Raw genomic sequence first — 12,833 nt, 5'->3', positions numbered from 1 at the left:
TATTTCTAAAATTTAAAAACCAGTGATATGTATTCATTGGCATGGAGATCTTGGGCTCCCTCCAACAATGCTCCTTAAATATGTCTGGCCCGAGGCCCGATGATACATAAAACAACGATTCAAGTCACAGAAGTCACAAAAAGAACCTTTCCCCCATCGGTTTTACTGTAAACATGACGAAGAAGCTCCCCAAACCTTAACCAAGAAGACATTTTAACCCAAACCTTGATGAATCCATTAATCTAAAGTCAGGTTTTGCCTAGAACGAACCAAACCTTAACCACGGTGTTAAGAGACAAATGTGTCTGCTGATAGAGACAACAGATCAGAAAACACTTCTGTGTCGGAGCATTCAGAAACTACATATTTTGTCTTTTGATTCATGGATTCAAATGTTGAAGTAGAGTCGGTTTCTGTCGGGAGCCTCCAAAACACATGATCGTGAAATAGTTATTTGTGAATTAAGTGATATTCTCGTTCAGGTGAAGCCATAAAAAGACAATGAGATGGAGACACACGTGTGCAGATACACAGAGTGGACAAAAGGAAACAGCCAGAAAGATCCAGTTGTAATAAGTTAGTGCTTATCATCTCTCATCTTATTATATTTTATTCCCTGCATAACCTTGTGTGTCTGCGTTTTTGATCAGATATCCAGACGACAAAGCCAAGGTCTGACTTTTAAAAGATTTCTTTTCCTCCTAACTTCTTCCTTCTTATCTCGCTGTGTCCGCTACTGTTTTGGTATTGGAATTGTTAAGTGTCCTCCTACCGGCCATTGCAGCTCAGTGAGAGACATTTAACACGGACAGCACCAGGACAAATGTCAGACCTGCTCCCAAGGCCTCAGTATAAACCATGGAGAAGTGGCCGATGCACCATTAGATGTGTCAGCGGGGCGGCATATGTCAGAGTCATGCTGCACTCCTCCACAGCTCGTGATGGGGTCCTGTCAGCTGTAAATTACACCACCAAAGTCATCATCAGGGTGTCACTCTTTACAAATGAGTTCTGCAGAGGCTGTCTGGCCCCAACACGATCTGGAATCACCTCTATTTGTTGCTAAGTGCAAGGATAATGGGAGTAGACGACTGTCTTCCTCAACACTTGTTTTTCTGTCTGGCGGTTGGATGCGAGGTGGAGGAGGCATGGAGGCCTTGAATTTTTGACTCAATCTAGTGTTTCTCTGCCTCACTGGCTCCTTATTAGAGTGTAGACGCGCTGATGAGGTTTCATCCTAGAAAGATGCTGAAAACTGCCTTAATGTCTAAAACAGAAAATGAGAAGCTGGCAGTGTAGAGGGAGACCTGAGAGAAAAGAGACATGGAGGAAGCATTAATGAAAGATAGATTCATACTGCGCCTGTGAATGTTCTCATTTGTCCAGGTCGTCGTTATCCCCGAAGCAATGTCAGTCAAAAGCAGCTGGACTTGGTTATTTGTCTAGGAAGACGTTTCATTTTTCACTATTTTATGATTAAATAAAAGTAATGACTGCATGTTGAATGAGAGTGGTATTTTTAAATTGAATCTGGTATAAGTCATAATGAAGATTATATCTGCGTGCAACCTCATCAGTCAAGTGTAAAGACATGATTTAACTTTTTGTCTATCTATGTATTGGTTAATTTAACAGAGATAGTTTACATTAATAACAGGCAGCAACCTCTAAGGGCCCACTCACACTGTCCGTCCGTACCGTGCCCCGTGCTTTAGGGTACTTGTCCCCCCCTCCCTTTCCCCCCCTCCAGGCCCGTTTGTACTCACACTGCCTGGGCCTGAATGCTTCTTGCTGCCTATACGTCATCACGCCGTCACACGCATTGTTGACGTCATCGCGATGCGTCGCTTTATTTTCGAATCTTTCCACAGACCTCAGAGTTTTTGTGTGTCTTGTCGATTGTTTTTGAATATTTTTATCCGACCAAATCTGCAGTAAACACTCGTAAAATGACGTCAGAACCGCCATAGGCCTAGTGCTCGTACACGTGCGCACGCTCGTGCTCGTACATTTACAAACGTGCTTTACAAAAGCCCACCTCTCCCAAACGGGCCGTGGGCGGCAAGCGTGCTGCATTATCAGATACAACACTTGTTGAAACAGCAACCTTGTCTCATTACTGAATTAAATGAAACTGCAGAGGAAACATCTGAAGTTCAGTCTCAGCATTTTTACTTGATTTTCAGTCTGCTCTTCAAAGACTGAAGGACTTTCTGGTGCGTTTTCAGCAGTGTTTCAAATGCCTGTAAATATTTGTTTTGTAGTATTTTCCATTGATGTGTCACGATTGACGTCAAGAGCGACCATGCTGTTACCACATCAAGCTGAAATGAGAAACCAGGGACTCATTACGAGTCACGGCACCCTGAAAATACTCTGTGGCTCTTGTCGGCCCTTCACACCAGGCTGCCTGCTACCGAGACATTTTATGGGCACCTGTTCAGACGCACTTTAGTATTGATTAAGCCATTTATATGTCTACAGCGTCCGTAATGCATTTCTACTGTAGAAATGGTTTACGGACCAGAAGGCATTGGAAAAGGCAGGATTCTTACTATTCAGCACACATGTAGTATCATTGGATAAAAGCGAGTTTGACACTCTCTCCTTCAATATCTCTTTGCCTATTAGACAGCTGACATTTGAAATCCTGGAGGACCATGTTCAAACTCCAGGGTTAATCAACTATTGAGCGTCTCTCCTGCCAGAGAGTCATTAGTAAGTGGGCTCCGTTACCACACTGGGCTTCTTGTGAACCATTCTTGTGATTTGAAACCTGGAGAATGTCTCCTTTGAAATTGTTGAAAGCAATTATGGGCTCAGGAGAAGAGATGGCAGAGTCGGTGGGAGGCGGGTCCGCTAACATTTGATTTGCTGGGTACTTTGAAGTAAAACAGGGAGTCACTGCTGCTACAAAAGCTGCAGGAACGTTTAAGTGTATGTGTACTCAGTTGTGTCTCTCTCACTTCCCTTACTGCGCTCACATATACATGATTAAGAGTGTTATAGAAGTCGTAGCCTCTCAGTCTTTAATTGAAATAGAGGTTCAGCTTTAATCTTGCAGACCACAGCAGACGGTGGCACTAAGGTCGGATCAGAGCGGCCACCGGAGCTCCGCTGCTCCTTTAATAAAGAAAGAGTCAAAGTGTGTGTGTATTTGCATTTTGTAAGTTTACATAGAGAAAGATCAAATGTCACAAAGTCATTATTTTCTAGTGTGAATACTGAAAGAGCCTAAGATCGCTTAGTTTTTCCAACAGAACAAATAATTTTACCACAATATAAAACAGAGACGAGCAGAAAATGCTCACTTCCAACGGAGACATTGGTGCTGTCGTGTTCCTACTCAAGGAAAACCAGGCTACTTCTTAAAGTTTAAAAAGTTTATTATAAAAAACAGCAAAGAATAATGTTCTTGGCCAAGGGGTCCCTCTGGGATCAGAAATCACAGACATCCTGGCTTTCAACCAAGCTGTTATCTGCAATCAATGAGCCAGAGAGAGCGCACCACGCCCTCCCTTCACAAAGGATTGATACAGCAATAAAGTTCATTGGGTTGTTGTGATTGGTTCAGAATGTTGCTGAGGCGTTCCCTGGCTTTAAAATGTCAATCCCTCCCAGACTGGCTGTCGTTCATTCACGAAATTGAATCCTCCGCCCCCCCGGTCACACGGTTCCTCCAATGATTCACCAGCTCCTGTAGAAAGATCCCTCCCTACTCTGTAGCATCCTGGGAGGCTGACCCTCTCATCTTACTGCACCTAGTTTTAACCTGGAGCTTATCTGCAACATCCTTTAATTATGCCATCTGTGTTCAATTGATAATAATGTGAAAGCATGCTAAATCATGTTCATTTAACTTCTATACGTACACAGTGAGTAATAACACAACTATAATAATATAATAAACACTTCATGTTTAAACATCCCCAGGCCTTTTTGCTTGAAGTGTGAGTCAACATACAAAGGTCAAATATCTACGTACTGCTCAGCATTGAGCTGCTTTTGGAAGGTTTTTCTGTCTCTAAAAAGAATCTGAACAGAAGCTTTGTGGATGCAGTAGCCTATTGCACTCTATTGTCCTTTGGTGTTATCTCTGCTCATATATATCAAGCAAACAGCACTCACTCCTGTGTTTCCCGACAAGCAAATAATGTTCAAAGGGTCAACACAGTCTGAGCCCTGGAGTGGAGTGGCGTGTGGTGTATCTGTGTGTTTGGGGGAATTCTGAAAAGGGGTGATTTTACGATCATTGACCTGGGAAATGTTTGTACACACTGCACTGAGCCTCTGTCCTCTTCTATTCTGTCTGCCCAATATTGACTCACCTCCCCCTGTGCAGGTCCACCTGTTAAAGGACCAGCTGAGCGCGGAGGCCACGGCTCGGCTGGAGGCCCAGGCTCGAGTCCACCAGCTGCTGCTGCAGAACAAAGACCTGCTGCAGCACATCTCCCTGCTGGTTAAACAGATCCAGGAGCTGGAGACCAAGATGTCTGGACCAAACTCCAGTGAGTGGATCAAAATATTAAGGCTCATGCACATGCATACTATGGCGGCTGTGGCTCAGTGGAAGAGTGGGTCGTCCATTCAAGAGATTGGGGGTTTGATCCCCAGCTCCCCCGGTCCACATGTCGAAAAGTCCTCCACTGCCATCAGTGTGAATGTCTGTATGAATGGGTGAATGTGACAAACACTGTGAAAGCACCTTCAGTAGTCAGAAGACTAGAAATGCGCTATATAAGTACCAAGTCCATTACTGTGTGCTAGGGTTTCGACACAGAAACTAGAAACAGACACATGTATGGGACCATTTTTTATATGAAGTGGGATGAATTTTGTATTTTGTGACCCATATCAGCCTCCACTGGCATCCAGTAGGAGATATAATAACAGCATTACATCATCCCTTCATCCCCCCTTTAACTATTCTAATCTGACTGTGACGCAGTGAAGAGAGACACGCAGGAAGATATCGTCTGAAAACATTAATTATAAGATAAGATAATCCTGTGTTATTCCCACAGCAGGGAACTTATCAGCGTTACAGCAGCAAAGAGGATAGTGCAATAACATCAGTAAAAAAACAAGATATAATGAATAAGTAGAAAGTAAAAATAAGCAAAATATGAGAAGCTGACAGACTGAACGGTAAGTCTTGATATTGAACGAGTGAGTTGTCAGTTTGGTATGTTTGGTCTAATGGGAACAGTGTCTCTGCGAGGTACTAGCCACAACTCTTTATGAGTGGAAAACCAAAAAAAGGCAGAGTCGAGTCGTACAAAGCAGCGGAAAAACGGCCGTATTTCATTGTCCCACCAGTACCTCAACCAACGCAGCCCCCTGAGCTGCTTTAACAAGAGAGCTGCTTTCAGTCTGAATCCCCACTAACTTTGTAATGCATCTTTTAATTAGTTTTCCTCCCTCGCTCACTGTTTCAACCTGACTGGTCTTTCACGCTCCACGTGTGTCTGATAAAACAGTGTGGCAGACTTTACACAAGCTGTTCCCAGACTTTAAATCTCAGTGGCTCAACACGGAGGGAGCAAATTAGACTGCAGGAGTGGTCTGAACAACTTTCTTTGGACATTTGTATGGATACTGATTTGAATTAGCGCTGCCCTCCTCCACGACGACGTCATCTTTCATGCTTACTCGGGGTTCGAGTTTGACAGTGAAATAATGGAATATTCCTTAAATGTGTCTTTCTCTGTGTTTGAACTCCAGGTTTGTTGTCTCGGCGGCCATAAATAAGGAAGCAAAACATGTTTCAGCGAGCAGACCTGACGATGATGAAATGCTTTGAAACATGTTTTATTTGCCCAATAGAAAATTGATTTATCGGTGACTGAGTGATTGACTTTGTTAGAGGTTTCAAGGAGCTGTCATCCACCACAATTCAGATATCTGTATCACATGAATTATTCTTCTGCCGGAGGGTGACAGCACATGAGCAGGGGGCTGACAGCAGATGAATTTAAATCAAAGCACAGTGGAACTTTTGAATATGGTTTCAAATATTTGATGTGTCCTCTTATTCCGTCACTCTGTCTCCCAGCTTCTGCTCATTCATCACTCCTCGCTTCCTTTTCCGTCTTTTCCTCCAGTGGGATCTCAGGACAGTCTGCTGGAGATCACCTTCCGGTCTACGGTACCTCCGGTGATCTGTGACCCCACAACGCCCAAACCCGATGTTTCCGCCCTCAACCTGCCCGCGCTGGGCTCCACTGACGGGACCGGCAACGCCTTCTCCTCTTCTAATGGGACTCTGGGAAGCCCCCTAGGTAGGGACAAGTGTCTTCTCAAACTGGAGTGTTTCCGTTTTCTCCAGGGGCCTCCGCCTCCTCAACTCCCCTCGCCTCCCCTGCCGCTCAAGGCCGACAGGCCAGAGAGCAAAGCCCAAGAGTTGTCCGAGGGCACAGAAAAGTCGTTGTCCCCTGACGTCAAATCTCTGGGCTTCCTGGACTTTGCCGCGAGGTTTCGCGAGTCGGGTATCGCCTCGGAGTACGAGTCGAACACAGATGACAGCGATGACAATGAGGACGAGGGGGAGGACGATGAGGAGGAGGAGGAGATGGAGATCTTTGGCTGGGGGAGGGACGAGGAGACGCTGAGGCTGCTCAACGTCCTCAACAGACAGGGAACTCCTGACTGTCTGGGAGATGAGATAGCGGTCTAACTCACTAACCTGAAGAATCTCTACCTGTGTCTGTCCATTCCCTTAAACTACCCTGTAAAACTAACCATGTAGCGACTAACCTCCGTCAGACAGTTATATATACACAAGGCTGACACCGATGACTTGGTGTGATGTAGCAATCGCGTATAAGAGAAAGGAAAGACTTAAACAGATGAATAATAAAAACAGCCTGAGTAGCTGTGATCTGGTCGAACTACATATCATTTAAACCTGAATGGCCGTCATCAGCCGTCTTTTCACTATTGCACCAAACACAGGTTAGCTCACGCGTGCCAAAGCCAGTCGCTTCTCCGTCGTCATTTCTGGTCTATAATTGCGCCGCAGTAGAGCCGTGTCAAGGCAAACAAGTCACGTACGTGATTTAGGAGTATCGACTGTGTAACGTGAATGATCAAAGTCTGGAAAGTAGTAACACTTACAGTCACATGGACCCTGAGGTCTGAGCTTTTGATTTCTTGATACCCGCCTCCTGTCGAATTACAGGCTTTTCAGTCCAAGTCAAGACATTTTCCGACTATTGGTTTTTAGGATTAATGGGCCGTGGTAGAGACCGCCCCGGCCGGGACACCAGATTATTTTGCTAGCTAAACGGTGAAAGCAGCTCACTTGAATCCATCTTAACGTCAGCAAGTGAATTAGGTCCGACAGGAGCCTGCTGGTGCGGGATAAACGGGTGGCGTCTACGGGGCGAGTTTTGAGAGAAATAGTAGAAAGGCAAATGGCTTTTGTTCCCCTGGGCTGCAGCTCAGAGCCTTCACAGCAGCTGGTTTGAAGGTAGCCCTAACTTGCAGTGGCGCAGTAGTGGAAAGACGGCTATAAGCACCCTGAACATATCAGCCACTCGGGCATTGTTAGTGTAACCAGAGAGAAGACGCTCCTAGCGCTTTACTTTGATAGAAATGGGGTTAAATAAAAGATCCTCTCCCTTACTCACTGACTGGGGTGATCACTAGTGACCAAACGAGAGAGCCATTTATTTATTTATTTATTTATTACACTGGAAAAGTTGCTATAGGAACTCCCCTCCCTCCACTGTGTGTTTTGACATACTTCTTATTAAAAAGTTATATTTTATTTATTACTTATTTATATACTATTCTGTATAAAGTCCCAGGACTGTCAGACAGTCATGGATCAGGGCTCCAGCTTGAGTTTAACATCTTCAAGCCGTAGAGCTGTATGAATGTACGGAGGCGCCAGCAACATCTGGGGCTCCGGGTCGGTTTCAGTTTCAAGCTGTTGCACTCGCTCAGAGAGTCGGTGCATGTCCTCAGTTGGGGGGCATACGTCTGTATCCGTCACAGTTGTTGTTTGTTTGCTGCTAACAAATACGTAGCTTATTTTAAGTTAAATACGTGTAAACAAAGTGAGATAAGTGGCTTCACATTCAGTTTGAACGCACTTGAGGAATATTAGCATCTCCCTTAATCCCCTATATGAATATCTAAACTATATTCATACTTATCAACACACATTTATTCCTTAAAATCCTTTTTCTTCATTTTCTTTCCCCTTTATAATCCATATATCACACAGACACACACACACACACACACACACACACACACACACACACTTACACTCCCCGAGTCTCCTCCCAGCTCTCTGTCTGAATTCAGTTTGAGATCGGGGAGTTATAAACGTAACGCAATCAGGGAGTTTACCTTAAAAAGTCCTCTTTTGAGTCAACAGACTTGAAAGAAATTGTAAAGTAGTCCGTCTTTACCGTGAAGATGTCAGGATGTAAACGTGAAATCAAACCAAAAGTCAAGGTTAGTTCAGGGGTGCAGCTTTTTAGTTTGTCAGGACTGTCGGGAGCGAAGCTGTCGGTCATGTTTGGCTGAACAAGACGACAGAGACTGAACCGTTTTGGAGGGAGAAGTGACTCTTCTGATGAGCAAACACGAACACTTCAGCCAAATCCTGAGGAGGAACTTTATTACTGTCTCTGTGTTTGGACAGGGAAAGTCCTTTCTTCAGCTCATAATTATTCAAATACTATTTTTGGACAAAACTCTGTCTGCACTGTATGTACAAACTTTGTTTTCTACGTCATCCCACAGGAGGGTTGACCTGCTCCGTCCTTGACTCCAGCAGGCACTTCCTCTTTCTGTCTCCTCACCGTCTGTTCACTTGGTAGTCAGAGCATGTTTGCACTCTTTTCACTTGTCCACACGTTTTCCCTCCGCCTTTTAATTTATGCAAAGCCAGGATTAGTTGGACCTCGAGGAACGCTGTTTGTTTCTTTTATTCATTACATAAACAATAACTCTTCCCTCACGCCACAACAGCAGCAGCTCACGGATGACAGCCAAAAGAGGTCTCGTTTGTTTAAACCCAGCTCTGTGTACCGCCTCCAAGCACAATGCTGTATTAAAGTGTTCATTTTGTTTCACGAGGAAAGCCGCAGAGTGTTCTTTCTCCGTACTGTAGCCCCGGTTTATCAGAGCACTCCTGTCAAATAACTGCAGACGGGCCAGTTTTTGGCACAGGAGATGCTGCACAGATTTAAAGGGGAATCAGGACGGTTCCCTGTGGGCTCACTATCTTTTGCAAAGAGCTTTAGCCTGATAGGATCGCACCAATCTAGTGAGAGTCCAGTGAACTAACTCCCAGTTTGACACTTGTTTTGTGAACGTGCGTGTATTAAAGGATAACAGAGATTCAGCTGTAGATTGAGTTATTTACTGAAAGTTTGTTTGGGCATTTGTACCAACTTTACCAAATCACTCTCTGTAAAGTCTTTAGGGGCGAGTGGCTCTATCAGACCCTGATGGAAACCTATCCTACCAGTGTGTAAAAATTACCCGAGGACAATGAGTCTCAATCCAAAATGCAGGCGACACGGACAAACAGGAAGCTGACACCGGCAGCAGGACTCTTCACAGGTTAACCGTCAAAAAGCCGACTCAGATCCCGGGTTTGGTTGTGGTTATGATGGGCCCGTGAAGATCTCTAGTCCCAGATACCTTAACAGGAATATCTGACTTGTTAATTAGGGTTTAATTGTGGTGTATATATGTCCAATATAAATGATGTTTATTACATAAATTAAAGGAAATGAAGGGAGAGACAGATGACATGTAACAAAGGTCCACTGCTGAACTCAAACTGTGGACATCGTGGTTCACGGTCAGCGTTTTATAGACCACCAGGGTGCCACGTCATTACATTCTCCACTTAAGGGTGTTCCACTTTTCTTTAACGTGTTTAACCCAGAAGACGGGAAACACAGCTCAGACGTGTGTCGAACTGGCAACTGTGTTTCCATTCAATCGTCAAACGAAATTTAAGCAAACTTTTGAAATTTGAATTTCTTAATCAGCTGGTTTAAAGCAAATAAACCAGGGCACATCCTAGGGTGCTAGGGTTTCATCAGTAGTCAGGGCGTGGCTTTAATCCACCAGTAATCAGAACAGAAGAGGAAGAGGTTGCTAACCGGGAACAAAACCATTCACCTCGGTCATCGTACCACACACATGAGAGAAAAAAGAAGGGAGGTCTCGAGCACTTGAGTCCAACGCGTAAATGTGCCAGAATTAGTCAGACAGGCTTTCCATGTTCTCTACTTCAGAGTTTATTTGACAAAGTCGTTTTCATATTCCATTAAGCGCATGAACTCCTTTTTCCACAAAGACAAAAACCACCTCAGGAGAGCAGAACGTTTTTGCGCAATTGATAAAGTTTCCTGCTGTTTTCATTTATATTTTCTAATGTGACACTCAAAATACGTCCTTCACATCTTCTTCTCTTCTCTTGTCTCATCATCTGCCCTTTCTTTCTTTTTCTCTCTCTCTTTTCAATCCCACTTTGCTGCTTTTCAAGGTACAAATGTTTATGGGTCATTTGTGTCAGACAGGTCACCTAAGCTAATCTACCGTATTTTCCGCACTATAAGTTGCACCTAAAAACCTTCAAATTTCTCAAAAGCCGACAGTGCGCCTTATAATCCGGTGCTCCTTATATATGGACCAATATTGAGCCACAACAGGTCTCGCAACTACAGTGAGCAGCCGCCGACTCTATTTTCCCCCGTAGAAGAAGTAACGTGCGGTGCATGTTGAGATATACGACTGTGTGAAGCGTGCCGTTTCATTTCCATGTGTGTGTTTGTGTAAAGAGCCCAAAATGGCTCCTGTTAAGAGACACGCTTACGACGCAGAGTTTACACTCAAGGCCATTAGTCACGCAGTAGACACGGGAATAGAGCAGCAGCCAGAGAGTTGAACATGAACCAATCAATGGTGCCGAAGTGGAGGAAGCAACAAGACGACCTCCCCTGACTGTTTTGTTGACGTTCCCTTTAGCGCAGCTCCATCTAATGGATGCAGAACGTGACCCCAGCCTCGACTGTAGCGTCTGTTCTATGCGCCTTATAATGTGGTGCACCTTATATATGAAAACAGTTTCAAAATAAGACATTCATTGAAAGTGCGCCTTATAATGCGGTGTGCCTTATAGTGCGGTAATCTAATCTAATCTTTCCTTTGTTGTCCACAATGTGGAAATTTGTCTTTGACTTGACCACATAAAACCGCATAAAATCACACAATAACACGCATTAAATAAAGAACATGTCATTCAATACACAAAGAAAGAATAAAAAGGTGATGTACATGGCTCTAAAATGTCCTGGAATACGTCATCAGGGCAAACATAAGAAAGGAGCTCACGACGAGCAGATATTAATAAAGAGATGTTTATTGCATCGACACGTGTGAACTATTAAATTGCTATTTAAATCACATTTCAGCAGCTGATGCAATCAACATCAGATAATACGATCCTTTCAAAATGTAATGAGTCGGCCCTCGAAATACATCCAGACCTGTTAAACACCATCTCCACACTGATATTGCAATCATTTCAAAAAGGTGACCTCCATCTCGTGATTCAATAATCGCGTTTAATCAAAGAGTGTATTCCATTATCAGGTAAGAAATTACTTCAATATCATGCTCAATCACATCTTTGACTTATTTAGAGAGAGGTGACCCGGAGACCCGGAGACAAGGAGGAGTCTGGGGAACAGACATGAATTTAAAGGTGCTTTATTTTTAATTACTTGTGCCCTCGACCCACAAATGTGACCAAAGCAGAGAGAAACCTGAGACTGAGGCGGTTCACATTGTAAACACACAGAAAAAAAGGTGTTTGCTGCATCTTTAACTGGTTTCATACCTAATTCAATGTTCTCTAAACCTAATTTTTAAACCTCGACTTAGAGGTATTTTCACACCGAGTCACCAAGAATCTATAAATGCTCTTTTGCTGGGAAGCAACGGACACCTGACACTTTTCTCTATTCTTGCCTCTGGGGTAAATACTCCCTTTTCATATCATCTGTATTTCTCTCACAGGTCTTCCACCTTAACCTTATTCTCCCGTCATCTCTTGAACTCAGCTCTTCCTCCGACCTCTCCAAAATGCCAGACATACTGTATTTCTAAACGGTCTCTTGGCGCTGATTTATCTGTTAGCGATTCATGCTGTGCGGGTGCAGAAAGTAAGGACAGCCCTCGCCCTTTCACCTTGACAGAGATGCTAGTCCTCATGCGAAGGTCCTGTGTTCAGGGGGGGTGTAGTGAGATCACACGCAGAGGGGAGATGAGTTTCTTTTGTGAGTTATTTGTGTGACGGGTTCAGTAAAGTCTAAAGTTTGTTCTCATTCCTACCTCTTTAACGAGTTATTGATTCTGCCTCTAATGGTGTCCAATCAAATTCTGGCAAGAGGAAAGTGTGTGTGCATTCATGTGCATGCCTCCTGGATGTGCTCATCCCGGCTACCGCATGTGCAATACTTGTTTTTCCTGGATGCTGTTTGGTTTGCTGCAGGCAATCGATGCCCGTTAAATGACATGAGACGACGCAACACAGCTAAGAAGTGTTGCCTTTCAGCCTTTAAAGTGGCTCCCATCTACACGTTAAAGCCTCTCCAGCGAGCCTCATTTACAAAGAAATAATCCTAAAAGTGTCCTCTCTTGTGTTAGATGTTGACTGAAACTCTTAGTCCACTCATCTATCTCATATTCAAAATGTAACCTGTTCACTGACACAGACACTATTCTCTAAACTGCTGAATTGAGTCCAGTCCGATCTCTAATCTTAATCTCTGTCTCAGTTTCTCTCACACACA

General features: G+C 44.0%; 1 protein-coding gene across 2 annotated transcripts in view; it reads left to right on the top strand.

Moving 5' to 3' along the window:
* Positions 1-6,676, top strand: part of nos1apa (nitric oxide synthase 1 (neuronal) adaptor protein a) — a gene marked incomplete at its 3' end in the record, with an annotated part of 164,172 nt that extends 157,496 nt beyond the window's left edge. For both annotated transcript variants that reach the window (XM_083940332.1, XM_083940331.1), the window contains exons 9-10: positions 4,343-4,508; positions 6,105-6,676. In XM_083940332.1, coding sequence (XP_083796458.1) covers positions 4,343-4,508; positions 6,105-6,676 — 738 coding nt within the window. The remainder of the gene's footprint in view (positions 1-4,342; positions 4,509-6,104) is intronic.
* Positions 6,677-12,833: the final 6,157 nt, after the last annotated feature.

The sequence above is a fragment of the Echiichthys vipera genome, assembly GCF_963691815.1.
Source record: "Echiichthys vipera genome assembly, chromosome: 3".
NCBI lineage: Eukaryota > Metazoa > Chordata > Actinopteri > Perciformes > Trachinidae > Echiichthys > Echiichthys vipera.
The sequence above is the reverse complement of the archived record's forward strand: the minus strand, read 5'-3'. Positions and strand labels throughout refer to the sequence as shown.